Raw genomic sequence first — 26,894 nt, 5'->3', positions numbered from 1 at the left:
TGTGGAACAAAGAAATAAAGACAAGCTATTATAATGGGACATTTTTATTACCAGTAAACTGGTATATTTTAATATGTGCTTCCACATATTTTTATCACTGTCAAATTGATGTTAATCACGAGGACACTGAAATGCTATATTATTAAAAGCAATATTAAAATAGACACAGTAGTTTTTTGTAAAATATTCATATATCTTACATTTTATATTCTTGAATTCTTGAAAAACAAAAAGAAATGAAGATATTTCCTGAAACTGCTAAAAAAAATTTTGTTTATAAACACCCCACACCAATTTAGACATTACTGAGCTCAAATTGTCCTTACGCTCAAAGAGGATAAAGCTAACCATGCACTCTGAACAATACTCACTTAGAGGCACCTGGGTGGCTCAGTCAGTTGAGAGTCTGACTCTTGATCTGGGCTCAGGTTATGATCTCACAGTTTTGAGATCAAACGGGATTCTCTCTGTCTCTGCCCTTCCCCTGCTCATGCGCTCTCTCTCTCTCAAAATAAATAAACGTTAAAAAAAAGGACTCACTGGTAAGAACAACTATTCATGAGGCAATCTTTATTTAAAAAAAATTTTTTTTTAAATGTTTATTTATTTTTGAAAGACACAGAGACAGAGTGAGAGTGGGAGAGGGGCAGAGACTGGGAGACACAGAATCTGAAACAGACTCCAGGCTCTGTGCTATCTGCACAGAGCCCAAAATAGGGCTCGAACCCGTGAACTGTGAGATCACGACCCGAGCCGAAGTCAGACACTTACATGACTGAGCCACCCAGGCGCCCCTATTTTTATTCCAAAGAAAATACTTTTTAAAGGCATCTACTATTTGCTTTTTAAAATATATACCATTTTGGAAGTATATAGATGCTACTTTATTTTTCTTCAGTGAATTCGTCTATTTAGGAGTCATAATATTTATGTTATGGAATCTTCTGGAGCCTCGGATTATCTGACCTCTTTAGTCATTTTACTTCACAGTACACTTTAGCCATAAAAACTGTGCACGAAGGGATGCCTGGGTGGCTCAGCTGTTTGAGCATTCAACTCTGGATCTTGGCTCAGGTCATGATCCCATGACTGGTGGGATTGAGCCCTGCGTCGGGCTCTGTGCTGAGCGTGGAGCCTGCTTGAGATTCTCTCCCTCTCTCTCTCTCCCTCTACTCCTCTCCCCGGCTTGTGCTCTCTCAAAAACAAACAAACAAACAAACAACAACAACAACAACAACAAAAACAGAAGCAAAACTGGGCATGAAAAAACAGTAAATCAATAAATCCTTGGACAGAAAGATTTCTCTTTTTAAAAAGGATTTGAATTTCAATATTAAAATTATCTATCCCTGAGAACAATGTATAATACATATTTTTAAACATGTTTTATTTATTTACTTGGTGGTTTATTTATTTGTTTGCTTGTTATAGAGAGAGAGTGCTTGAGGTGGGGGAGAGAGGCAGAGAGAGAGAGAGAGAGAGAGAGTCCCCCAAGCAGGCTCCACACTGGGCACTGAGCTTGAGACCTTATTTATTTTTTTAAAGTAGGCTTCACGTCCAGCGCTGAGCCCAACTCCAGGCCTGAACTTATGACTCTGAGATCAAGACCTGAGCTGAGATCAAGAGTCAGTCGTGTAACCAATGGACTCACCCAGGTACCTCCGAGAACAATGTGTAATATTCAAGTCAGAGATCAAAGAAGGCAGAGTAACTTAGCCCCTCAGAACTATTTCGGTTATCTGTAAAATTAGGATCACACCTACTTACTTTAAAGACTGGCTATGAGAACTAAATAAACTTTGTAGGGGGTAAAGTAGTAGCACTTATAATTAAGTGTAATTAATAACAGCAGCTATTCTTTCTTGGAGCAAAAATGACAGCATGCATCCAGAAGACAGTAAAATGCAAAACAAAATCATTTTTACTCTGAAAATAGAAGTCTTTTTATCTATAATATAAGAGGGTAATATAGGGTCCTGCAAAAAAGCAGTCAGTAGGAGTTCCATTGTGATCAACAAAATTTAAAAGAGCTACCTGGATCAAATAAAAAGCTAATATTTATCATAGCTCCATCTGCCTAAAGTGTTTTATTCGAATATGACCTGACAATGAACTGGTAATTAACAGAAACACACCTGCTACATACCATAGCATATTTACATAGTTATATTTAAGTTAATAATAAACAGAATAGATTTTCATTCTGCAACGTAGGTTCACTGATTCCTAGTCAATCCTTTGATACTTTAAGAAAGTCAAGAGTTACAGACTTTTATTCATAGGTTAAATTTACAGTCCCTTTCCTCTTTAGTTTTACATTAAGCATCCACAAAACTGCAAGAGGTTTTCACTATAATTTGTTTAGGAACTGACTAAATCAAGAATCATCTAACACCTTCCTTTCACTATCTGTGTCAAAATAAAAATTTTAACCCTGTCATATGGTCTTCTACTAGGCCACTCAAGTAGTCAGTAATCTTGTCTCCTACAATTGTATATATTCATTTGGTCACTATATTCCTAGCACTATCCATTCTTGCAACTCATTTTTTTTTTTTTTTTTGCAACTCATTCTTTAGAATATCCACCAATTTGCCATATTCCTCCTCCTACCCCACATCCCTTAGAGATTATCAACTTTTGATTTCCTGTATTTTCATGTTATATCTTGTCAGAGAATTTAATTGTCTAACTTGATCTGGTACATCAAAAAATTTTATCACAGGTATTTAAAACATAGGAGAGTACAGAGTATATAATCCAAAATACTAATTTGCAATGAGAAACTGTATTATAAGAAATGATAACATCTTTGGTACGAGGGAAATATTCTTTTTTTTTTTAACGTTTATTTTTCAGAGAGAGCATGCAAGAGGGGGAGGGGCAGAGAGCGAAGGGGACAGAGGATCTGAAGCGAGTTCTGCGCTGGAGAGCAGGGAGCTAGATGTGGGGCTCGAACTCACAAACTGTGAGATCATCAGCTGAGTCGAAGTCGGACACTTAACTGACTAAGCCACCTAGGCAACCCTGGAAACACTTTTAATTAGTAAAATGCTTTTAACTTTTTAAAATATTAAGTACCTGCTTCTGGAAAATTATGCTGCAAATGACTAGGACTGTAAACAAGTGGCTGATTTCCAGAATTTTCCATTTTAAGAGAAATGATAATATATATTTTGTTAACATTTATAAATGGTTGATTACATGAACCATAAAATACGTTCAATTCCTTTTGCATATAATATCTTTATTAACATCCAACTGGAACAAACTATTCACAAGGCATTATAATAGGTATTTTAAGTACATTACAGCAACATTAAAAACCAGTTATGTAAGCAATGCTATAACTTGGTGCTACTGTAAAAAATTCTGGTGACAGTCCTAATAAATAATATGACTCTGATTTTATTTTTTTTAAATGTTCATTTATTTTTGAGAGAGAGAGTACACCAGCGGGGTAGGGTCAGAGAGAGAGGGACAGAGGATCTGAAGTGAGCTCTGTGCTAACAGCAGGGAGACTGAAGAGATTATGACCTACAAAGTGGGACGCTTCAACTGACTGAGCCACCCAGGTCCCCCTGACTTTGACTTTATTTATTTATTATTTTTTAAATATTTATTTTTGAAAGAACGCAAGGGGGGGGAGGGGCAGAGAGGGGGGGACAGAGATCTGAAGCGGTCTCTGCACTGATAGGCTGACAGCAGCTGCGAGCCCGATGCAGGGCTCAAACTCACAAACCGCGAAATCACAACCTGAGCCAAAATTGGACACTCAGCCGACTTAGCCACCTGGCTGCCCGTGACTTTGATTTTAAACTGTGCTAATAGTTAAGACTATTACTACATTACTGCTGGATACGAGACTTACAGCATAAGACTACAAAATGTATTATTTTTATACAAAGAAACATTATTCTTCTAACAGTCTCACTCAGAGAAACCAAGAAATTCTAATAAAGCTTGTCATTGTTCAAATATTTTGGAATTGTTTTTACTTGTATACAACCTTCAAAAATTTTTGTGGAAGATTTTCAGTCTGGCAAAAGTACTTTTATCCTTTGTGCACATGTGATAAATAAAAGGGTAAAACAATGTTAGGCCCTAAAATCTAACAAAAGAGAAATTAAGTAATTTTCCTTGAACCTTTCTAGTCTGCCTCTGAAGAAAGTTTCTAACAGACAACAAAGAGTAATGTGGTCCTGCCTACATGTATTTATTTCTTGTATAATGTGAATAAAACCAGCTCACAGAGATCAGACCAGTATTTCTTAGGAATACAGATGCCAAAAATCCTCAAATAAAATACTAGCAAAGCGAATCCAATAATATCTAAAAAGAATTCTATACCAAGAGACCAAATGGGATTTATCCCAGGAATGCAAGGTTGGTTTAGCGTCCAAAAATTAATATATCATATTAATAAAATAAAAAGCCAAAATAGTAGAATCATTTTAACAGATGCAGACAAAGCATCTGACAAAATCCAACATCCATTCATAATAAAAATACTCAACAAACCAGGAGTAAAGAGCAATGTCGTCAACATGAAGAGAATTTATGAAAAACTCACAGTTAATGACACTCAATGAGGCAAGACTGAAAGTTTTCCCCCTAAGATCTGGAAGAAAACAAGTCTATTCACTCTTGCCACAGAAAAGAGAGAGCCTCCTCTTGCTCCTGCCCAAGTCAATTTGTCACAGATTTGAAAACCCTGATTCAGGAAACTATCTAAAATATAAAGAAAGTCATGTAATAACTGTATTACTTATAAAACTAGAAAAATTAGAAGCGAAAAATTTAGTCAATAATAGAGAACCAGTTCAGCTACAGTATATTAATTCAAAAGATTAAGAGCAATTAAAAATGATAAGAATGTAACTTGGAAAAATGGATATGCTCTAATGTTAAGTGAACAGAACAGTGTACAGATGATTTATCTACTACATTCTCACTCTGTGAATTATGATAAAAAAAAAAAGCCCAAAAAACCCCAATTAACCCAAATCATAAAGGGAATATAGAACAAAGCTCATTTTTATGCATGGGTAATTAAGTTTCCAAACTTGTAAAACTTAAACCCCTGAGTAGAAGTTTCTTTACTTTACAAGATTTTGGGTATATATTAGATATATAGGCCATATAAAAGTTAAAAGCAAATCAAATTAAAAATAATTTTTTTTAATGTTTTTATTTATTTTTGAGACAGAGAGAGGCAGAGAGAGAGGGAGACACAGAATCCGAAGCAGGCTCCAGGCCCTGAGCTATCAGCACAGAGCCCGACGTGGGGCTCGAACCCACAGACCGTGAGATCATGACCTGAGCCGAAGCCGGACGCCCAACCGACTGAGCCACCCAGGCGCCCCAAGCAAATCAAATTTTAAACTAATTAGTTGTTGGGGCATCTGGGTGGCTAGGTCGGTTTAAGAGTCTGACTTCGGCTTGGGTCATGATCTCATGGTTCATGAGTTCCAGCCCTGCATCAGGCTCCGTGCTCACAGCTTGGAGCCTGGAGCCTGCTTTGGATTCTATGTCTCCCTCTCTCTCTGCCCCTCCCCTGCTCGCGTTTTGTCTCTCTGTCTCTCAAAAATAAATAAACATTTTAAAAAAATTATCTAAATTTGACAAAAGTTTCAATTCTCAGCTAAATCTAATTTACCTTATGAAAAATAGGGTATCTCTGAGTTTCCCTTCTTTGCTTAGTTTGAGTTGACAAGAGTAACATACATGTAGAAAAAATATTTTAAGGTTTTTAGACTACAACTAAAAACAAGAATTTCTAAAATGAAGTAGTAGTTACTTGGGAGGAATATTCTAGTGACTTCCTTATAGTTCTCCTGCATGAATCATGTAAACAATGTAAACTTTTTTCCTAATCTCGACATCAACAAAAAGGGAAAAATTATACTATGATATTATTTCTTTAATTCATGAGGATGCTACAAAGTCTTCAGAGAATCAAAAGAGTGACATCCTGAGAATTATTTTTTGTATCTTCTTTCACCTAATTCAAAATAAGAATGTAGAAAAAGAATCTTTTCAGGGTAGATCAAACTTTAGTAGGCTTACCTAGGGATAATTTATGGTGATTTCTCTGAAACACTAAACTTTTTTATTTTTTTAATGTTTATTTATTTTTGAGAGAGACAGTGCACATGTGGGGGAGGGGCAGAGAGAGAAGGCGACACAGAATCCGAAGCAGGCTCCAGGCTCCAAGATGTCAGCACAGAGCCCGCTGCGGGGCTCGAACCCACAAACCGTGAGAACATGACCAGAGCTGAAGTCGGACGCCTAACTGACTGAGCCACCCAGGCGCCCCTAAAACACACTTTTTAAAATATAGATAGTTCTTATTTTTCTAAGTGAAATTCAGAGAAATGTGTTTACTTGCAAAAAGCTTGAGGTCTGAGGATTCCACTTCTCTTCTGGTCTTCCATGCCATGTATTTAAGATGCTTAAACAAACCTGAGGAAGAAGGGAAGAAAACACATACAGAATTGAATAGAGTGCTTTTTAAAAGCAAAGTGTCATAGCTAGAAGCAAAAATGAAATGCTATCATGTCACAGTATCTCAGTTTTATGTTCCCCAACAAAACCCCAAGGGTCAGTTTGTTAAAACGAATTGGCATCTTCAGATGTGATCCAAAGCTGTATGGCATTTCACTTTCATAATGAAACACGAAACAGCACCTATTACATGTTAATACAAACAACATTTTTTTTTTAATTTTTTTTTTTTTTCAACGTTTATTTATTTTTGGGACAGAGAGAGACAGAGCATGAACAGGGGAGGGGCAGAGAGAGAGGGAGACACAGAATCGGAAACAGGCTCCAGGCTCTGAGCCATCAGCCCAGAGCCCGACGCGGGGCTCGAACTCACGGACCGCGAGATCGTGACCTGGCTGAAGTCGGACGCTTAACCAACTGCGCCACCCAGGCGCCCCCAAACAACATTTTTTAATAAAAAATAACTCTTTCCCAAACCAAAAACAAGTTTCAGTGAGAAAAAATGGTACCATTTATATTAAAAAAAAATTTCTCTTAAAATTTTGTAAACTTTAAAAATGGGTATGGTTCAACAAAAGAGATCTTGATTTCATATCTGCTTCTACATTCAATTTGTTACAATATATTGTTCTGGTTGAAGTATCTGATAACATCTAGCTTCACATAAACATGAAGTTGGAAGGAGGAGACCTCATAGACCCCCTGAGAGGACGCTGAGGGTCCACTGGGTTCCATGGAACCAACTTCACCACACAGATACTGTTCGCTCACATAAGCAAGAGTGAACCTAAACTATCTGCCAAACACAGGTATGGAGGTCATTCTGGGAAAAACAAAATTGGGGACATTTTATGTGTAATTGTAAACTGACAATTTCACATAATGGGCAACAGATTTGGAAAATAAGTGGTCCTAAATAAAGCAGAAGTCCATCGCCTTGCTAGTTTTGCAAATGTTCTATGACAGTAATAAGGCAAAATACGTTAATTCATTTAGAACATAATTTCATTAACAATTTTTAAAGAACTATATCCAAATGGCTTTGTACGTTATTATTTAAGGTACTGTCAGGCATTTCATTTTTAGAACACCCTGTGACTATCAATGCCAAGTATTCTTTGTTTTTGTTAAATATAATTTATTGTCAAGTTGGCTAACATACAGTGTACACAGTGTGCTCTTGGTTTTTGGGGTAGATTTCGTGATTCATCGCTGACATACAACACCCAGTGCTCATCCCAACCAGTGCCCTCCTCAATGACCCCCCCCGCCCTCAACCCTTGGTTTGTTCTCTGTATTTAAGAGTCTCTTATGGTTTGCTTCCCTCCATTTTTCTCCCCTCCCACCCCCTATGGTCTTCTAAGTTTCTCAAGTTCCACATATGAGTGAGAACATAGGATATCTGTCTTTCTCTGACTGACTTATTTCACTTAGCATCATACCCTCCAGTTGCTGCCAATGAATGCCAGGTATTCTTATCCCTATCTACAGATCTAGATCCCAAGGGTTAAATGTTACCCGTGTATTAATATAACAAAGACTATATAATTCAGGATATTGAACTCTCAGGCCCTTACCTGCTTTGCTATACCATTAAGTCTAAAGGAAGTAATTTCTTTTCTTTTTCTTTTCTTTCTTTTTTTTTTAAAGGAGGCTTCACAGCCAGTGTGTAGTCCGCCCAACACAAGGCTTCAACTTAGATCCTGAGATCAAGACTTGAGCTTGAGGGGTGCCTGGGTGGCTCAGTCAGTCAATCTGACTCTGGATTTCGGCTCAGGTCATGATCTCACAGTTTGAGATCAAACCCCACATTAGATTCTGCGCTGACAGGATTCTCTTGGGATCTCTCTCTCTGCCCCTCCCCTGCTTGTGCTCTGTCTAATTAATTAATTAATTAATTACACAAAACAAAACAAAAACAAAAACACCCAAACTGAGATCACGAGTCCAATGCTTAAATGACGGAGCAACCCAGGCACCCCAGTGAAGTAACTTCTTAAATAAATTTTAACAATTTACACTTCAATTCTATTCAGATTCTAGTCTATCTCTTGGGTGAAGACAACACTGTTAGTTTCTCTTCTCTGCTCAGTTATAAAAGACCTGTTCTTTGCTCTCCCAAAGAAAGTAAGCTCTACCTCTGGTTAAATCTCCTGAAATCAATGAAGAAAACAAATTCCAGTTTTACGATCGGAGTTTACGATGAAAACAAAACGATAGCCTATGAGCACAGATCTGAGGCAGGCTTCTCCTGAAACCAGGAAGATGATACCCAGGGAAAACTGAGTCCATCTGTAATAAACCAGATCAACTTCAAGCCCTTGTTCCTCTCAGGTCATCAAAGAAGTGTCTGCTTGTGAAGGCTATGAATTTCTTCTGACCATAGTGATTGTTTTAAAAACTATTTTTAACGTTTATTTAGTTTTTGAGACAGAGTATGAGCGGGGGGGGGGGGGGGGGGGGGAAGGCAGAGACAGAGGGAGACACAGAATCTGAAGCAGGCTCCAGGCTCTGAGTTGTCATCAGCACAGAGCCCAATGTGGGGCTTGAAATCACAGACTGAAAGATCATGACCCGAGCTGAAGTCAGACACTCAACTGGTTGAGCCACCCAGGTGCCCCTGACCATCTAATGATTTTTAAACATTTAACACTTCCAGCATGGAATTTACTGTTGAAATTCCATCAAGCCATCCAAATTACTTTGAACAGTGATGACTGTCCTTTAAAAAAATTCTTTTTAATGTTTATTTTTGAGAGAGAGAGAGAGAGAGAGAGAGAGAGAGAGAGAGAGCGCGCGCATGCACAAACCAGGGAAGTGCAGAAAGAGAAGGAGACACAGAATCCGAAGCAGGATCCAGGATCTGAGCTATCAGTATAGACCTTGATGTGGGGCTTGAACTCATGAGCCATGAGATCACGACCTGAGCCAAAGTCGGATGCTTAACTGACTGAACCACCCAAGTGCCCCTATGACTGTTGTTTTAAATCTAATTTTAAAAGGTTTACTGTCAAATGAAATGCTTTTTATTATACCTCAATTTAATTTTTTTTTTTTTAGAGTGAGAAACAAGTGTGAGCAGGGGAGCAGGGAGAGGGGGAAAGGCGGAAGGGGGTGTGGGAGGGAGGTAGGGGGAGAAAGAGAGAAAATCCCAAGCAGGCTCCACATTCATGTGGAGCCTGACACAGGACTCAATCCCACAACCCTGGAAGAGGCACCACCCAGGCACCCCAACTTTTTTCTGAGATAGAACACATCTTCCCATTTATTTAAAAAAAGAAAAAGGAAACATTTTAGCATAAATTAAGCATCAAAAATAAGATCATAATTATATGTATCATGGAAAACATGGATGGCTATGAAAGCAAAAAAAAAAAAAAAGTGAGGACATGCAAAAAAGGGAATACAGAGTTGACAGGACCATACTTTTGCCATTCAACTATCTCGAGGCACTTGTGAAAAGAGAAATGGAATTGGAGATACGGAAAGTAAAGAAAGTTGAGAGGCAAAGACAGACTTTTGGCTCTACTACATCTTGAGGGGAGAAAGCTCTCAACTGGCCAAGGAATGTGTTGAATGAGTTAGTCCCTTAGTAACTTCTTAAGACTATACATGCTTCTCAACACGGTTGTGTTTCTGCCTTTTCTGGTTCCTTCTCTGTCATCCCCCAGGCTAATCTTTGCATACAGGAAAGAGAAGCATGAAGAGTTCCACGTAACTCTTGGAAAGAAGATATCCAAAAGAAAATTTTTGTTTAAATTACAAAGAACCTTTGGTTACAATACTTTGGCATTAGAAACAAAAGGCTGAAATTACATTACCTTGCCATCATTATAAAGGTTTGGATTGAATCGCACGCTATGACCACCAGTTGTCTCTAGATTCACAAGAGGGGGTGAACTGGGATAATCTTGAGGAAAATATACATCAAATTCAAAGCAGCCATTTGCATAAGGGGTGTCCGCTGGACCGGTTATCAGAACCTAATAAGCATACACAAACACAGAGGTCTCTGTTACTATTCCCAACCATTGTTTGCTATTTAGAAAAACACAATCCAACATGAAATACAAACAACCTTCTTACATCCTATAGACAGAATCTATCTCTACCAGAATGTGTTAAAAATGAGGTTAAAGTTAAAAATAACAACATGAGTGGAAATGGGTTTAGATTAGGATTAAGGGTTTTTAGTTTTGGTGAAAACAGGCTATTAAAAGATGCCTTATTGGCAGGAAAGCTTACCTAAATATCAAATACCTTTCAATATTAAGTTACTATTTTCCTGAGAGCTTTCCTTCATATTTTCTATAGTATTTAAAGATTTGAGATTTTAGGTATATTCATTATCACATCCAAAAGGTATGGAGGTAATTTTCTGCAATATATCTTCAGATAGGTTAATCTCTTAAGAAATAACTTAGTTTTAAATATTTTTCTCTGGAATAATAAGACAAATAGATAACAAGAAAAGTTCTCATGTAATAACTTATGATAAAAGGGTTTTGAGAGAACAACAGGTGTTCCCTGTAGGGTTACTGGTAGTTCAAAAAATAGCAGAGAACCCAACCCTGACTGTCAGAATTATTTAATGAATTTTGTTTAAGTCAATCAATAGATACTAATTGTGCAAGGCCTGTGCGGCAAAGTCTCTGATCCTGAAAAGCTGTGTGTGGAAGAAAGTGATCAAGAGTCTCAATCTGTGACAACTCCGATTTAAGGTTTGGAGCTCCATGTTGGGATTTTTAAATTTAGGTACAGCATAATGTTTTCCAGAGACAAAGTCACAAGTCTGAACTTATGTGGTCTATTTAGTGATACAATACTTCCCGAGGCAATCCTTCTATAATTGGCTATTGTTTGTAACAAGGGACAGGTAAGAGTGTGCTCAAATAGGCAAAGCCTATGAGATCTTTACTGAAAATTTATCCAAAAGAGCAAAATAAAAAAGTAATAAGCAAGCAAAAAAACAAAAACAAAAACAAAAAAGCTCCTCAAATCAATGTGTTGATAGTTACAGCTGTGTATCTAAGGAAGACAGACTATGAAACCAAGAATTAAATGACAAATGTAAAGAAAGGTTCCCCATCATGTCCCTCCCCGGCAGGTGTCAAATCTTTATAATTTTCTTGCTGCAGCAATCACGTAGAATTTAAAGCCAGATAACCACAATGGTAAAGCATAAAGGTGCAGTTATTTATTACTGTACTATCATTACTTAATTCACAGATCTTAAGTAATTAAGTAAGTCTTAGGTAATTAAGTAACTGCATGAATTTCCTAGAAAAGAAAAAAAAAGAATAATTTCTGAAGAATGATACTATAAAACATGAAGGAAATATCTTGGATGACAAGGAAGAAGTCCTATGATTTTTTTCTACCAACCAACATAAAATCCTGTGATACTCAGCTCTTAAAACTACAGGCTGCATATGGCTTTTACTCAAGGCAGGCATTTTGGTACTTTTCATCTAAACTGTTATTTTGAAGAGCTGTCCCATACACATACTCTAACACTAAAAAAAAAAAAGGACTCCTTTCAATGATGTCCAAAATGACCAACAGGATTATTTAATTTATTAAAATTCATGCTACTTCTACTGCTCTGTATAGTCACTATCTGAACAATATAGACAACTATATACATAATGGCGTTAGCCAGAAATAGAGAAAACACAGTTGTTTTTCTACCTTCATGATGTCAAGTCGCTCCTCATCACAGCGCACAAACACACTCGAAGAGGACGAAAGAGGCAGTGAAGTTGACAGCGTAACAGCCTCCTGGGCCAGGCGGCGGGCTCTGGCTGCACTGTTTGCGTCATTTGCATTTTTCACCTGAGACATGTAGTGGTAATTTACTTTAAAACCCAATTTCCCATCTTCATCCTCAGAAACCATCTCAAATGTATCTAAAAGAAAAAGAAGAAAAAAAAACACTGAAAAAAAAAAGAAAAAGAACTAGAATGGAGTAGTGTTATAACGACAAGGATCACAAATAAATCACTAGCCCTTCATCCAAAACAGAGAGGACCAAAGGCAGAGCACAAGGAACACAGTCAATGGCATTGTAATAGTGTTGTATGGTGAAAGATGGCAACTACACTGTGGTGAGCACAGCATAATGCACAAAAATCATGAATTGCTATGTTGTACACCTGAAACTAATGTAACACTGTGTGTCAATATACTAAAATAAAATTTTTTAAGCCCCACAAAATGGAGAGGACCATGAAAAATTAGCAAGCTATACATGTTTATGTCACAACTACTGTTCGGTGGATGGATTCTGTAATGGAGCAAAATGAAGAAATTATTATTATTTTTTAAGATTTTATTTTTAAGTAATCTCTATATCCAAAGTGGGGCTCGAATTTACAACCCTGAGATCAAGAGTCACATATGCTCTGCCGACTGAGCCAGCCAGGAATCCCAGGAAATGATTTTTTAATCTATATAATGTGGACACACTGATAGACTGTATCAAGCTGCTATGACAATGTAAAGCAGTAAAAGCAATTTATTCTTAAAATGTGTGGTGTATAATTTTTGCCAAAATAATTCAAAATACTAAATGCCAAGAACTATTATTATATTTCATTTTTTTAAAACCAGAATAGGTCTTTATATATTTGCACTGACTTTGGAGTTGGAAAACGAAGCCCCAGACTGAGGTCTACTCTTGCATTACTTTTGGAATTTAAGTTAATGCAATAAAGGAAGATTATTAGGGTAATGTTCTAAGTACTCTGAGAAAATACAACTAATGGGCTAATTCTTAACCATTTATTCAGGCAGATTTAGAAAAGAGTTGAAGTTATTCTCTACTTACAAACTCTGTACACACAGAAAGAAAAAAAAAATGGATTTGAATTTTATCTCCAGTTCAGATTATTCCACCCTAACCAATGGGTGACAAAAGATTTATATAAATTTTAACACTACATCAAAACCATGTACTAGGGCAAATACTGTCAATTAGAAGCAACAATAACTTCTGATCTTATGTTCATATAATTCTAAATATACAGAAAAACTAATGCTATTATTATAATTAGCATTAATGCACTAAATTTCACCAACAGCTTACTAAGTGCAAGGTTCTAGGCTAGTTTATATGGATTAAATGGTAAATCGGAAATGAAATCTTCAAGACTCCAAGTAGCTTATAATCTAGAAAAAGGGGGAAGACCTATGAAGAGTCACAGGTCTGTGTATTCCATATGTTTAAAAGAGGAGTGCCACAATCTTTATTTAACAAATCTTTCAGAGAGAAAAATAAACTTTTGGTGCATCTCTTGTAGAAACTATCACCAATTCTATACGAGTAGAATCTAATTTAAGAAGAAATGTTGAAAGCTGACTTTACCACACAATACATATACTACATCTCAGCAAGACTGCTAACTACTTCCTGTCAGTGAAGTTGTAAACTGGAGTTATTTCATCTGCCCAATTTCGCCTTTCACATACTACAGAGATAAATTTCTGTATAGATTTGAATTTTATAAACAGCAATCCACCAGAAACAAACATGAGCCGATTCCCAAGACTGGAGGAAAATTTTCTATCCTATAGCTACCTATAAGAGAACAGGATCTACTAATACCAAAACTTTATTAAAATATTCAAAGATAATGACTAGTTGCTAAAAACGTACATAGTTTGACTCAACAAATCCTCTTCTATTAATTTATCCTGAGGAAATAATCATAAATGTATATAAATATTTATAACAATGATATGGCCACTGAGATGTTGCAAAGGTTATTGAAAAACTGGACGGGCACCTAGGTGGTTCAGTCTCAGTCTGTTGAGTATCTGACTCTTGGTTTTGACTCAAGTCATGATCTCATGCTTTGTGAGTTCGAGCCCCGCTTATAGCACAGAGCCCAGCTGGGATTCTTTCTCTCCTTCTCTCTCTACCCCTCCCCTACTCATGCATGCATGCGCTCATTCTCTCTCTCTCTCTCAAAATAAATAAGTAAACTTAAACAACTTGAAGGACCAGTTATTGGTTAAATGACAGTATGTTACATGATGGAATATTAGGCAGTCAATAAATATCAAATTGTAGAAGAATCATGATACTAAAAGTACTTGATATAAAAGGTAGAAAATATAGTTTATTCCAAAAAGCTCAACAGAAAACATGCATTTTTTTTGGTGAATGATTCTAAAAGTCACTGGGTAGTAAAACTTAATGATGTTTAAAGTCATATCCAACTTGGAGAGTTTATGATTTTATGTGGTACGAGAGAAGTCTCCTGGCTCTGACATAAGGACTCTGCATTTCTTAATTAGAGGTAATAATTTAAATCAGAATTTCCTATACATACAGAAGCATAAGGCATTCATATTGATAAAATGAAACTTTTTGAATGGAAAGAACTGAAGAACATATAGAGATGGAATGTATCTAAATACTTTCAACTACATGCACATTACAGATGCTTTAAAAAGACATTAAAACATATTTGGGTCTGAACCAGTAAGTAAATTCAAACCTAAAGTTCAATAAAATATTTAACTCCCACACACACACGCAATCACATTTCAGGAAACTTCCTTCTTAGAATCCTAGAACAGACTCGTTATTTTCCTAATAGAAGCTTGATGGTTTAAAATACTTTCAAAAATTCTTTGACACCCTCTTCAAAAGGTAGAAATTAATTCCCCATTCCTTGAGCATGGGCTAGACTTAGTGATTTGCTTCTAATGATAAGGCAGAAGTAATGTTTACAACTTTTAAGACTAAGTCATAAAAGGCAGTTTGGCTTCCTGTTTGCTTGCTCTCTATGAGAAGCCAGACACAATGTATGAAGACACTCAGAAAGTCCTATGGAGAGGCCCACATGGCAAGGAGCTAAGGCCTCCTGTCAATAACCACGTGAGGGAGATCAAAAGCACAGCCCCCAGAGCCAGTCAAGATTTCACATGACAAAGCTCCAGCCGACATCTTGATGGCCACGTTTGTAAGAGAGTCTAAGCCAGAAACAGTGAGCTGAACCATTCCTGAATTCCTGACCCATGGAGATTGTGAAATAATAAAGGTTTTAAACACCTTAAGTTTTGAGAGTAATTTTTAGTGCAACAATAAATATGGAATAATTTGATAAAATACTATAGAAACTAATCGGAGTCCAAAAAGATATAAACTTATGTATATTAAGTAACACTTAATCAAATTCACATAAACCAAGTTCAAGTATTTGCTTTAAGTAACCACAAAAAGGAATTTCCAATAAAATGCTTCTTCAGGGGGTCTGGGTAGCTCAGATGGTTAAGAGTTTGACCGCTGATTTCAGCTCAGGTCATGATCTCACGGTCATGACTCCCACTCATTCTCTCCCCGTCTCTCTCTCTCTCTCAAAATAAATAAATAAACTTAAAATAATGCTTCTTCAGAAGTATTGTTTAAAAACAAACAAAGGGGCACCTGGGTGGCTCAGTCAGTTAAGTATCCAACTCTTGGTTTTGGCCTGGGTCATGATCTACACCAGTTTTTGAGTTCAATCCCAGCATTGGGCTCTGTGCTGACAGAGCAGAGGCTGCTTGGGATTCTCTCTCTCTCCCTTACTCTCTGCCCCTCCCCTACACATGCACGCTCTCTCTCCCTCAAAATAAATAAACATTAAAAAAATTATTAAAAACAAACATGTTAACAGAATAAAGGAACAGATTAGATTGTCAAAATTAGTGAGGCCAAAGGCTGTAGTATCATTAGAAGCTAATCAGACCGCTAATTAAAGTATACAAAGAAGAAACCTACTCGGAAAAGACTATGGAATAATTTCTAAGAGAAATAAAAATGATATTGTACAATATTAGAACACAAATGATAGTTTCATTCCATGGTATCTTTTCAGGATTAATATACTAATAAGTAACAATGGGAGAGAAAGAATAATCACTTCTAAAAGATTTCTAAAAAGCCCACACCAGCTTTTCAGTGATAAACTCAAGTTATATAAAAAATTAATCTATGTAAATTTTAACCTACCAGAAAGAATGTTTTTCCAAGTAAAAGGAAACCAAATCTTGGTTAGAAGAATCACCTCTTCTCTCTTCCCAACCCTATTCTTGACACCTCCCACTCCAGGCTAACAGTCTAAACACTGAACAGGAGATTAATGTTTGCAAATTATATGCCCCCCAAAAGACCAAAAATATTGAATAAAAATTCAAAATAAAATGAAGAACCTAAAAAATTAGACTAAATCTGGTTATATCCAAAGCCTCTGTCAATTACTAAAGATCAGTAAATCCAAAGTTCAGCAGTAACAGCAAATCATATGTTTTATTTTTTAATATTTATTTATTTTTGACAGAAAGAGAGACAGAGCACAAATGAGGGAGGGGCAGAGAGCGAGGGAGACAAAGAATCTGAAGCAGGCTCCAGGCTCTGAGCTGTCAGAACACAGCCCAAAGCGGGGCTCGAACTCACGATCCGTCAGATCATGACCTGAGCCGAAGTCAGATGCTTAACCGACTGAGCCACCCATGCGCCCCCATATGTGGTTTATAAACGCTACTTAAAATCTTAAGGGGTGCCTGGGTGACAGTCTGTTAAGCGTCTGACTCTTGGTTTTGGCTCAGGTCATGATCTCAAGGTTCAAGGAATAGAGCATTGGGCTCTGCACTCATTGTGGAGCCTGCTTGGGACTCTCCCTCTCTCTGCCCTCCCCTGCTTGTACTCTCTCTCAAAAATAAATAAACATTAAAAAAAGTCTTAGAAAAAAAGAGATTTAAACTCTTAAAATATCATGACCATGGACCACTTTTTCTTCCTTCTTGTATACTCCCACCAAGTATCAGTGCTATATTTAATGGCGTGAGTGGGAAGCAACCAAATGACGTCCTCTGGCAAATCTACCAGGATCATACTAAAAAGGTCTTAGTTTTTGCAGGATTTATTTTTAACCTACTCAGGTTTTCAATGGCTCCCCAACAAAGTTACTGTCCGCTTGAGGTTCAAAATTCTGTTCCATTCCATTCTATTCCACTCCACTCTGGAATTCTATTCCAGAAGTAAGACATTAAAGGTTTCAGTAGACATGCATTGGTACCTAGTTGGGACAACTCACAGACTAAATTTCATTCAGAATCAAAGCACAATTAGACAGCCAATAAAGAAGCAGAGAAAGTTTCTTTATGCTTTTGAATCTGGAGGAGGAGGGAAAGAAACAGGTTGTCACAAAGTGAAAAAAGTACACAGAAGTGTGAAGCTACAGACAAACCCACCTAATACCTGGGTTTTGCCTCAAGGCTACCAATAGTTACCTTCAACTGTATGCAGACAAACCTGAGTAGAGATATGTATCAATGATTTCATCTTAACGCAGTGCTACTGACAACTCCTGACATATTTCCAGTCTACTTCAGTTGTTTTATTCTACACAATATAGTGAATTTAGTTTCAAAAAAGATTTGCAACAATATACAGTAATCAAATTGTTACTATAAAGGCTTTCATTTGAGAGATTTAAAAAATGAAGTCTACTTAAAATCTGAGAGTACTTTTCCTAGTTGTGACAGTGAATGTGGCTACAAGGATCATACTGGTGGTGTGGCTTTTCCTGATAATTCTGATTATTCCTTTATATGACACCTCTCTGAGGATGTCTATAATTCATGTTATATTTGTATAACAGTATTTGTTCTTGGTGTCTTATAACTTTAAGATTACAGCAGACAATATTTTTGTTCCTTTGGTAATCATTTATAATTATTAATATAGTATTGAATGAACCTGACATTTATTACATTTTCTTGAATTAAGTGTTTATTAAACAAAATGGTCACAACCTATCAGTGGCTGGCACAATTATCCAAAAACAAAACTGTTACATTTTTTCTGAACAACAGTATATACACGTCATCTCAATTCTTCCAATCTTAAGATAATGAACAAGAGCAGGGGCGCCTGGGTGGCTCAGTCAGTTGAGCATCCGACTTCGGCTCAGGTCATGACCTCATGGCTCGTGAGTTTGAGCCCCGCATCGGGCTCTGTGCTGACAGCTCAGGGCCTGGAGCCTGCTTCAGATTCTGTGTCTCCCTCCCTCTCTATCCCTCCCCTGCTCATGCTCTGTCTCTCTCTCAAAATCAATAAACATTAAATTAAAAAAAAAAAATTTAAAATGATGATGAAACAAAAGCTGCCTGAGTGCTTTATCATTTTCAAATCATTTTCATATATGTTACTACTGCACGTGATTTTTACTGCAAACCTGGGAAGTAAGGTAGAGCAAAAGCTAAATGATTTCCACTGAAGTTTCAAAGACAGTATATCAAAAGTTTATGTATTTTTACACTTGCTTTAGTGTTCCTTTTCATATAGTCAAAGTCTTTTGACTGGGTCTCAAGGTTGGAAAAGAGGCACAGATAATAACAGTTACTAATGGTCACCAAAATTTGGAATTCTAGTGTTTATTTATAGACTAACACCTTATGAGGGAGACTGGTAGGATCTTTTCACCAGTCTTTACTTGTCAAGAGTTTCGGAATAGAAAAGGATACAAGTGGACTTTACAAAACTATTATTTTCCAAAGGCAAATCTCAAGGAATTCTAAAATGTTAAGAGTAACAGACTTAGTTCAAAGTGCCAGGTCTTAGCTTTCTTCTGGCCAGCAAATACAGAAATGAGAGGTCTTAAAGAAAACTACTTTCTGCCCCCCCGCCTTTTTTTTGACATTTGACTTTATTTTTTCCCCTAGGTTTCTACTGAATCATGATTTCCAAATACAACTATAAATACAGATATAAAGTTAGAGATGAAAAGATGATCAAATGTTTGCATGTATACATGGTGTGTGTGCACACACACGCGCGCACACACACACACACACAGACACACACAGAGGATATGAAGAATTCATGGTACAAACAACTTTTAAAATCTTTCATTTACTAGAACACATTTTAATAGCACTATTACACAATATGAAACGAGATCTGAAGAAATGAAGGTTAAAATTTCAACTTACCAAACTGTAATTTCTTCATAACAGCCACGTATTTTTCTTCAAGCGATTTCAATACTGATAAAGGTTTGGGTTTCATAGCCACCTTCTTTGAACATTCACCTAGTTTTTTTTCTGTTATTTAATATTTCAAGATAAATAATATAAGCATACATTTTAAAAGATCAAAACAAAAACAGTTTCTACAGTTCAAAGTTCGAATTCTAAAAAATTAACAAACTCTTCACAATTATCTTCCTGGTGTATCAGTTTAAGTATAAGAGATTTTTATGTCATAAACATAACTAATAGGGCTAAAACCCTTATCAACTTTAAAGTTTATGTTCTTAAAATCTGTAAAATTAGTTTGACCCAATCAGGCAAGACAGCAGACGTAAAACAATAGATAATACACTGCTAAGACATGAAAATGCTAATTTAAACTAAATTCTCACACCCAGTCTAAATGTACTCTTTCCTATCCAGTACAATGGCATTTTTCAATTTCACAACTACCAACAGGAAGAAGAGAAGTTCATAACATGTCTGTCTGCCTGCTCAAGCTAGTGTGAATGATCATACAAAGGAGAGGTAAGTATTTCAAAATTAGAGACTATTCATGATTAACTTGAAAACGTGGCAACAAAATTTTTAGGTAAATGAGCTTGCTTGCAAAGCATTAACACAGAGAAAAGAGAGAGGTAGTTTTCAGAAGTAAATGAAACATCTCTGGGTCAAAAGAAAAGCAGCAAGGACAGTTCTGTACCTTGATTTGCCTGCCGTAAACTGGTAGTGGCTGCATGCACAATCTCAGCAGTCTTCTGGATGTCCGGTACCAACAGTGTAAGTCCTTCTGGTTCTTGATCAGATGCATCTGGTTTTACTCCTGTTTTAACATTTTCCCTTTTAGATCTGAATTTTTTTTTTTTAATATGGGAAGAAATGCAAGGAAAATTAAGACTTTAGGATTGAAAAACAAGTACCTCTGTTAAGTCACAGTGGTTAAAAATCAAAATGATAGTGTGTATTTCATTTGAAATACATATGATACATAGCAGAAGTAGTTTAAGTTAGACTCATTGTTTTGAAGCCACAGAATAATGCCTAGCATAACAAATAAAGCTTTGGATAGGTTTTCCCTTCAAATATGATCAATCAATCTAAATAAAAAATGAACACTGTAAAAACACCCAGATACTCGATATGTCCTTGGATCCACACTTTTAAAAACGTACTTGTAGTACAGTAATTACAAATACCTGGAAGTAGAAGAAATCATTTTCATTATCTAAAAGAGACAGAGGTCTATCCTCTGTCTTCTAAGATTTGGGAATCAAAGAACCATATGTATACTTTTTTACTGTAATACTATTTGTATTTCACTCAGAGTAAGTATATTCTTTCCCAAGGGGAGAATTAAAAGATATATTCTGGAGTAAAAATGAAGGTTTATTACTAGGTATCTTAATGCAATGTGCTTTTATACATCATAACTTTATATTTAAAGAGTAAGTTTTAGGGCATAATCATTTTAGAGGCATTCTCTATCCAGGGTCTAAAATGTACCCAATCTTGTATCAAATTCTGTATCATTAACAGGATGTACTACAACAATGTCTCTGTGTATAAGGCATCAAAATATTTCTTTAAATTTTCTAGGTGAATACAGTAGAGTTTTATTGTAAGAGTCACCGAAATTAGTAAGTGAATATCAATATCCTTTTTTGTATTTCAACTCAGCACATATTTTTCACTTAATAATCATCATACTATTGCTTAGATACTAAAAACTTACACTTTTGTTAATTCATTAAATAGATAATACAAACTGAAAACACATATAAATAAAGGTGTTTAAAATATTCATGCTATAGCATCACTTATTCTTCTAGCTGTATACCTACCAACAAAAGGACTTGGCAACTGTATTACAACTGTATTTCACAAAGTGAGCATGGAGACTTAGATGAGCTATAAAAAGACTAGCAGAAGGTAGAAGAGTCCTTAACAAAATAATATTGTTAGCTATGTATAAACGAACTATTCTTCAGCACAAAGACAAAAATCTGCTCAGAAGCAATTCAGTGCTTACACTTGAGGGAGCTGTTAAGAGGTAAACGAAGAAGGGCCACTCAGGTGGCTAGCAAGGGTAACCATATATAGCATTATGCGTGCATTCTGAACTGATTTCTGCAGTGTGTGAAAAAACTAGTACCCACAGGTATTTTTAACTAGAAGGTATATAGTTGCCTCACCTGGCAAGATGGCTCAACTCAATGTGTCACTGGGTTACTGTCTGAGGTTACCACTGAGGTATAAGAAATCACATAGAACACATGGCCAACTTGGTGGATGTTATACTGTACCTCATTTCAGTCATCAATTTCTGCACAGGTACATGTATATGAACATGAATGTTTGCATGTATATGTAAGGAGACTATAGTGAATGAATGTTGTAAGACTGAAATATCAGGCATTTTAAGTGCTGGAATCAAATAAGATATTGTCTTTTAAAAAGCTATGAAATAAAGTGGAGACTATTGCTTAATAGTATCTGATACTTTTCTTAATAAAGATGTAATGCTGGACAAGCTCAAACAGATTCTCAACTTCTGCATTTATTAACAGCTATTCACAATCAGTGTCAAACACTGAGAATCAAGAAAAGTGCAATAAGCTGTTTGACTTTCTGAATTTAGAAGGACTCCCCCGCCAATTGTAAATGATTCTCCCTCTGATACCAGGGCTTAAAAAAATCTTAAGTAATAGGATCACTGACCGTAACAGGAAAACAACAGTAAGTAGTTTGAAAAACAAAAACAAAAACAAAAACAGAAGAGCTACGGTTATAGCCACAATAAAATAAAGATGGTTTCCTAAAATCTGTCATCAAACAGTTGATCCACTGGACGCTCAATGAAGATTTCATTTAAGAAACACATCTTGCGAAGCAGAGAAGAAAGATATGAAGTGAAGTGCGTTTTTCCAGAATTAGGGTGTTTTCTCCTTGAAGAAACAAGAGTGTCTGGCATGGAGAGTAAAGTGCACAACACAAGTGAGAGCAAGTCAGCCTTGGAGAGAGGACTCATCCTAAACTCCAAGTCCTATTCATGGATACCGATTTCCTAAATCCAGTTTTTAAAAGATGATTAGTAGGAGAAATTCCTATTATTAAAGTAGTCCAAACAGTCAGGATGGTAAATTTCATATATATGTATATATATATATTTTGGACCACAAAATTTTAAAAAGATGCTAAAAAAGTGCAAAAATACACAAAAGTTAAAAAAATGTGTTGATACCAAAGGTGTGAAAGAAATGATTTTATGCATCTCCTATTGAAGATAATGGTTAACTCATAAAGCAGTTATCTTTTAGAGCTTTACACCAGGTTCAAATGAGAAATTTTTACGTGAACAACCTTGACAAAAACAGACAGGAGAAAAAGGGATAATGTCCAAAAGGTGAGGGTATTTCAAATCTACAAAGAACACACACTCCCTGCCTAATGATGACCACAACTAGTCATTGTCTGATATCCAACTACAGCCAGTAGTCTCTTTCCTATAAAAGTTGCAGGTTACTGTCAACCCATATGTAGGCCCAGCTCATGAAAAAAGGCCATACCTTCGCTCACATCCTGAAGTCTGTGGGAAAAGCTATTTGAGTTCAAGGCACCTAGCTGGAAGTAGGTCTCTGAGACTGACAATGGATCCAACATGGTAAAAGCAATCAGCGACGGCCGCTACCATGGTATCCGCTGCTTTGTGCATACGTTGAATCTGGTTGTGATCACTGCCCTGAAGAAATACGAGGAATCAACTGAAGTTTCTACTATTGCACAGAATTATCTGCAAACATTTTCCACTATGCTGTGAATTCCAACTAAACGGCTAACAAATTAAGCAAATTTTGGCTCTCTGACATGTAATTTGAACTAGGATGTGAGCAAAATGGGTAAATCTTTCTTGTAAAAACAAAAAAATCCCCATAATTCAATATTCAGTTACAGTGCCCTACCTCTGCTAACACTGTCACCCAAAATAAGCTGGATTTTTGTAAGACTAAATGCAAAATATCAGAATTATGTTATTTTATAATCTATAAACTGAAAATAGCTTAATATAGCTATTTTCTTGGTAGAACATAAAGAAAGATCACCTCCATTCCCTGTACTCCTAATTCTAAAGTCAAAACAGTTGAAATAAACATTTAAAAAGTACAGCCATGTTGAACAAGTAATCTGGAGACAACATGCTGACATGTCCAGATTCCAGAACTATTAAGAACTAGCATCTTAGAGAAAGATTCTAAAACTGTAAGCAAATGAAACTTCTACATTTCTCTGTAAACCAATGCATCATATAATATTCCACAGTTCTAAAGCTCTTTGTCAGGGATAAAGTCTAAAACGAATTAAGATTAAAAGTAAGCAGGAAGATTTAGAAAATACATTACTGTGGAGAACTATTTGCTTCTAATTATCTCCAGAAAACATGAAACTTCTTGAAATGCACCAGTAAATGGAGCAAAGACCTCTGTAAGATGAATGCTTTTCATTATTAGTTTAAACCTTAATTTTTAATTCTGATTCCCTTTTTTTATTTAAACTCTTTCCAAACGGAAGTGTCAGTTTTAGTTTTCAATAGGATTTAAAATTGAAAACATAATCTCCATTGTCTTGGGAAGCATAATTGAGCACTATAGAAGGAAATATTCAAACAGAGGGTACGATAAGCCTTTTAAAAATAAACCCTTGATTTCTAGATTAGATAAAAATATAATTTCTAGGTCAGATTAAACATCACAGGACAAAATGAAGGTACTGTGTGCTGTTGTGGAATGGAGTTGCCACAAATAATACGCTTTACCAAGGGATAATCCAACTGAGGCAAATAAAAGATAGTAAAATAAACATTGGCATCATTGTCTCCATCACCGAGTAAAAGGTTGATGAACTATGAAACTCGTTCAAGGTCATCAAAAACAGAAACTTAAAAAAAAAAGTAGGTATGATTATAACAAATGCTTCTTGGTTATGAAACCAGGCCTCTTTCATTTTGTAGGTGTTAGAAGCAGAGGAAAAACAGGAGAAACTACGAAATGTTTTTCCAACAGAAACAAAGGTAGGAGGGCTAGAAATGAAATTCTCTGGTAACTAACTGAAGCCCTTACAATAAGAGTCTGACAGAAAATACGCCTCTGAAAAAGAGGTCAATTAATCTTATTGCTTAGTTAGATAAAAAGGAATTGGGTATTTCTACAAGAGAATTAAATTATTTTCATTTTATTAAAAAAATTATTTTTAATGTTTAATTTAGTTTTGAGAGAGAGACAGAGAGACATAATGTGAGCAGGCGAGTGGCAGAGAGAGAGGGAGACACAGAATCCCAAGCAGGCTCCAGGCTCTGAGCTGTCAGCACAGAGCCCGACACGGGGCTCGAACTCACAGATGGCAAGATCATGACCTGAGCCAAAGTCGAACGCTCAACCAACTGAGCCACCCAGGTGCCCTATTTATTTTTAAAAGTTTATTTTATTTGGGGGGGGGGGGTGGCAGGGGGGGGGAGGGAGTGTGAGCAGGGAGGAGGGGAGAGTGTGAGCAGGGGAGCAGGGGAAGGGGCAGAGAAAAGAGAGAGGGAGGGAGAGAGAAACAGAGAGAGAGAATGAATCCTAAGCGGGCTGTATGTTGTCAGTACAGAGCCTGACATGGGCCTCATGAACCATGAGATCATGACCTGAGCTGAAATCAAGAGTCAGATGCTTAACATACTAAGCCACCCAGGTGCCGCAGAATTCAGTTATTTCTAAAATATGATGAACTTTCTTATACCAGAAGATGCTTCGAAATAGCTAAGGGAAATGGAAATAAAAGATGTTTGCTTTAATGCTGTTAAAGAGAAGTTCAAATCCATAAGGCCTCATACTCAACACAGACATTTGTGATGCATCCTTATTAGCAATTCAGATTATTTGACTGACAGCAAGTCCCTCTTCCAAATTTTTGGTCAAACTGTCAATTACTAAATATACTAAATAGGATTATTTGCCTACTAGAGTCCAGTAGGAAAAGTCTGCATAGGAGATCAAAGATAAAATAAATGGTCTTCACCCCTGCTCCAAGGAAGCTATGAAGTGTCACACTCATTCAAAAGTGAAACCAAACTACTATGGCTTACTCGGACTTTGTTTTGAGAGAAAAGGTTGGAATAGCCAGCAGAAACTGAATTTCACCAGGACTGATATGTAAAAGCTGAAGGGGTCACATCCTCACAGTGTGACTATGTTGTGGGCAAAAGAATGAATTTTCACACTAGACAATTATATTTCAAATGGAAATGATTATATATGTATGTGTGTGTATATAAAAGTTTATATATATACACACAAAAGTTTAAAGTATTATGTTATGTTACCTGTGCCACAGATCCCTTCATTAACAAGATGAGTTGCTTTCAAGTTCTCTCATGTTTAAGTCTAAAATAAAATGTTGATCAATAAGTGGCCATAAATGGGAGGGGGAATGTTTCTGCTTATTTTTCAAATATCAACTATTGCTACACAAGTTCTTTAACTATCCCTTGACAAGAGAGTTAAAGATATCAGAAATGTATACAAAGATAGCAATAACATTCAGGAGACAGAAAATAATAGAGTGTGTGGAGGATGGGGAGAGGCTTCTTTCATCACACAGAAAAAACAATTTTATCACCTATGCCCTGCCCTAATCTATGCAAGTGGATACCAAATCAGATTGAAAAGACAGTAGAGGAAAAACACACACAGTGGTAACTAAGAAAATACCAGAGAAATGCTTTTCATAAATTCTTTATTATTTTTCTTCCAGAGAGAGCACAATTGGGAGAGAGCACAATTGGGGGAGAGCGGCAGAGGGAGAAAGAGAATTCAAAACAAGTTCCATGCTCAGTGTGGAGCCAAAGGCTGGGCTCAATCCTGTGACCCTGAGATCACGACCTGAGCCAAAATCGAGAGGTGGCACACTCAACGGACTGAGCCACCCAGCCGCCCCCTGCTTTTTATTAATTCTTTTGACCAAGAAAAACATCAAATGGGTAATGCTGACTCACTCTTCATTTAGGTGGTAAGTATACAAAGTTGCTCTCTGCTCATGTACAAGAGAGACCAAAAAACAGTGAGGCTTAGGTTTACTTTAGCAATGTAGTAATTACTACTTAGGCACAACACAAATGCTATCATATCTAAGGTAATATGCTGCCTTTTAAGAGACTATCATGACTTGAAAATTCTTCAGGTAATGAAAAAGGTCAGTAAAAGGAAATTATCAGAAAAACTCTGTAGAATTTGCATTATTGTATATACTTTTATAATTACTAAAAGCAAAATTTTTAATTAGAAAAACAATTTTACTTCACTATCAACATTAAAAAAAAATTATATATCCTA

At 36.4% G+C, this 26,894-nt stretch overlaps 1 protein-coding gene across 15 annotated transcripts in view; it reads right to left on the bottom strand.

Moving 5' to 3' along the window:
* BIRC6 (baculoviral IAP repeat containing 6) overlaps window positions 1-26,894 on the bottom strand; it is a 224,586-nt gene that overhangs the window by 5,547 nt on the left and 192,145 nt on the right. For 14 of the 15 annotated variants that reach the window (XM_086700326.1, XM_086700335.1, XM_086700336.1 and 11 more), the window contains 5 exons: window positions 20,234-20,379; window positions 19,492-19,602; window positions 12,199-12,416; window positions 10,329-10,490; window positions 6,388-6,465 (listed from right to left, as the gene is read on the bottom strand). In XM_086700326.1, the coding sequence (XP_086556452.1) occupies window positions 6,388-6,465; window positions 10,329-10,490; window positions 12,199-12,416; window positions 19,492-19,602; window positions 20,234-20,379 (715 nt within the window). Of the gene's footprint in view, window positions 1-6,387; window positions 6,466-10,328; window positions 10,491-12,198; window positions 12,417-19,491; window positions 19,603-20,233; window positions 20,380-23,096; window positions 23,270-26,894 lie in introns of those variants that run through there. The other variant, XR_015248981.1, reaches the window with a different exon arrangement.

Source organism: Puma concolor, chromosome A3, assembly GCF_028749965.1.
Source record: "Puma concolor isolate L17-30 chromosome A3, mPumCon1.1.hap2, whole genome shotgun sequence".
Classification (NCBI taxonomy): domain Eukaryota; kingdom Metazoa; phylum Chordata; class Mammalia; order Carnivora; family Felidae; genus Puma; species Puma concolor.
The sequence above is the reverse complement of the archived record's forward strand: the minus strand, read 5'-3'. Positions and strand labels throughout refer to the sequence as shown.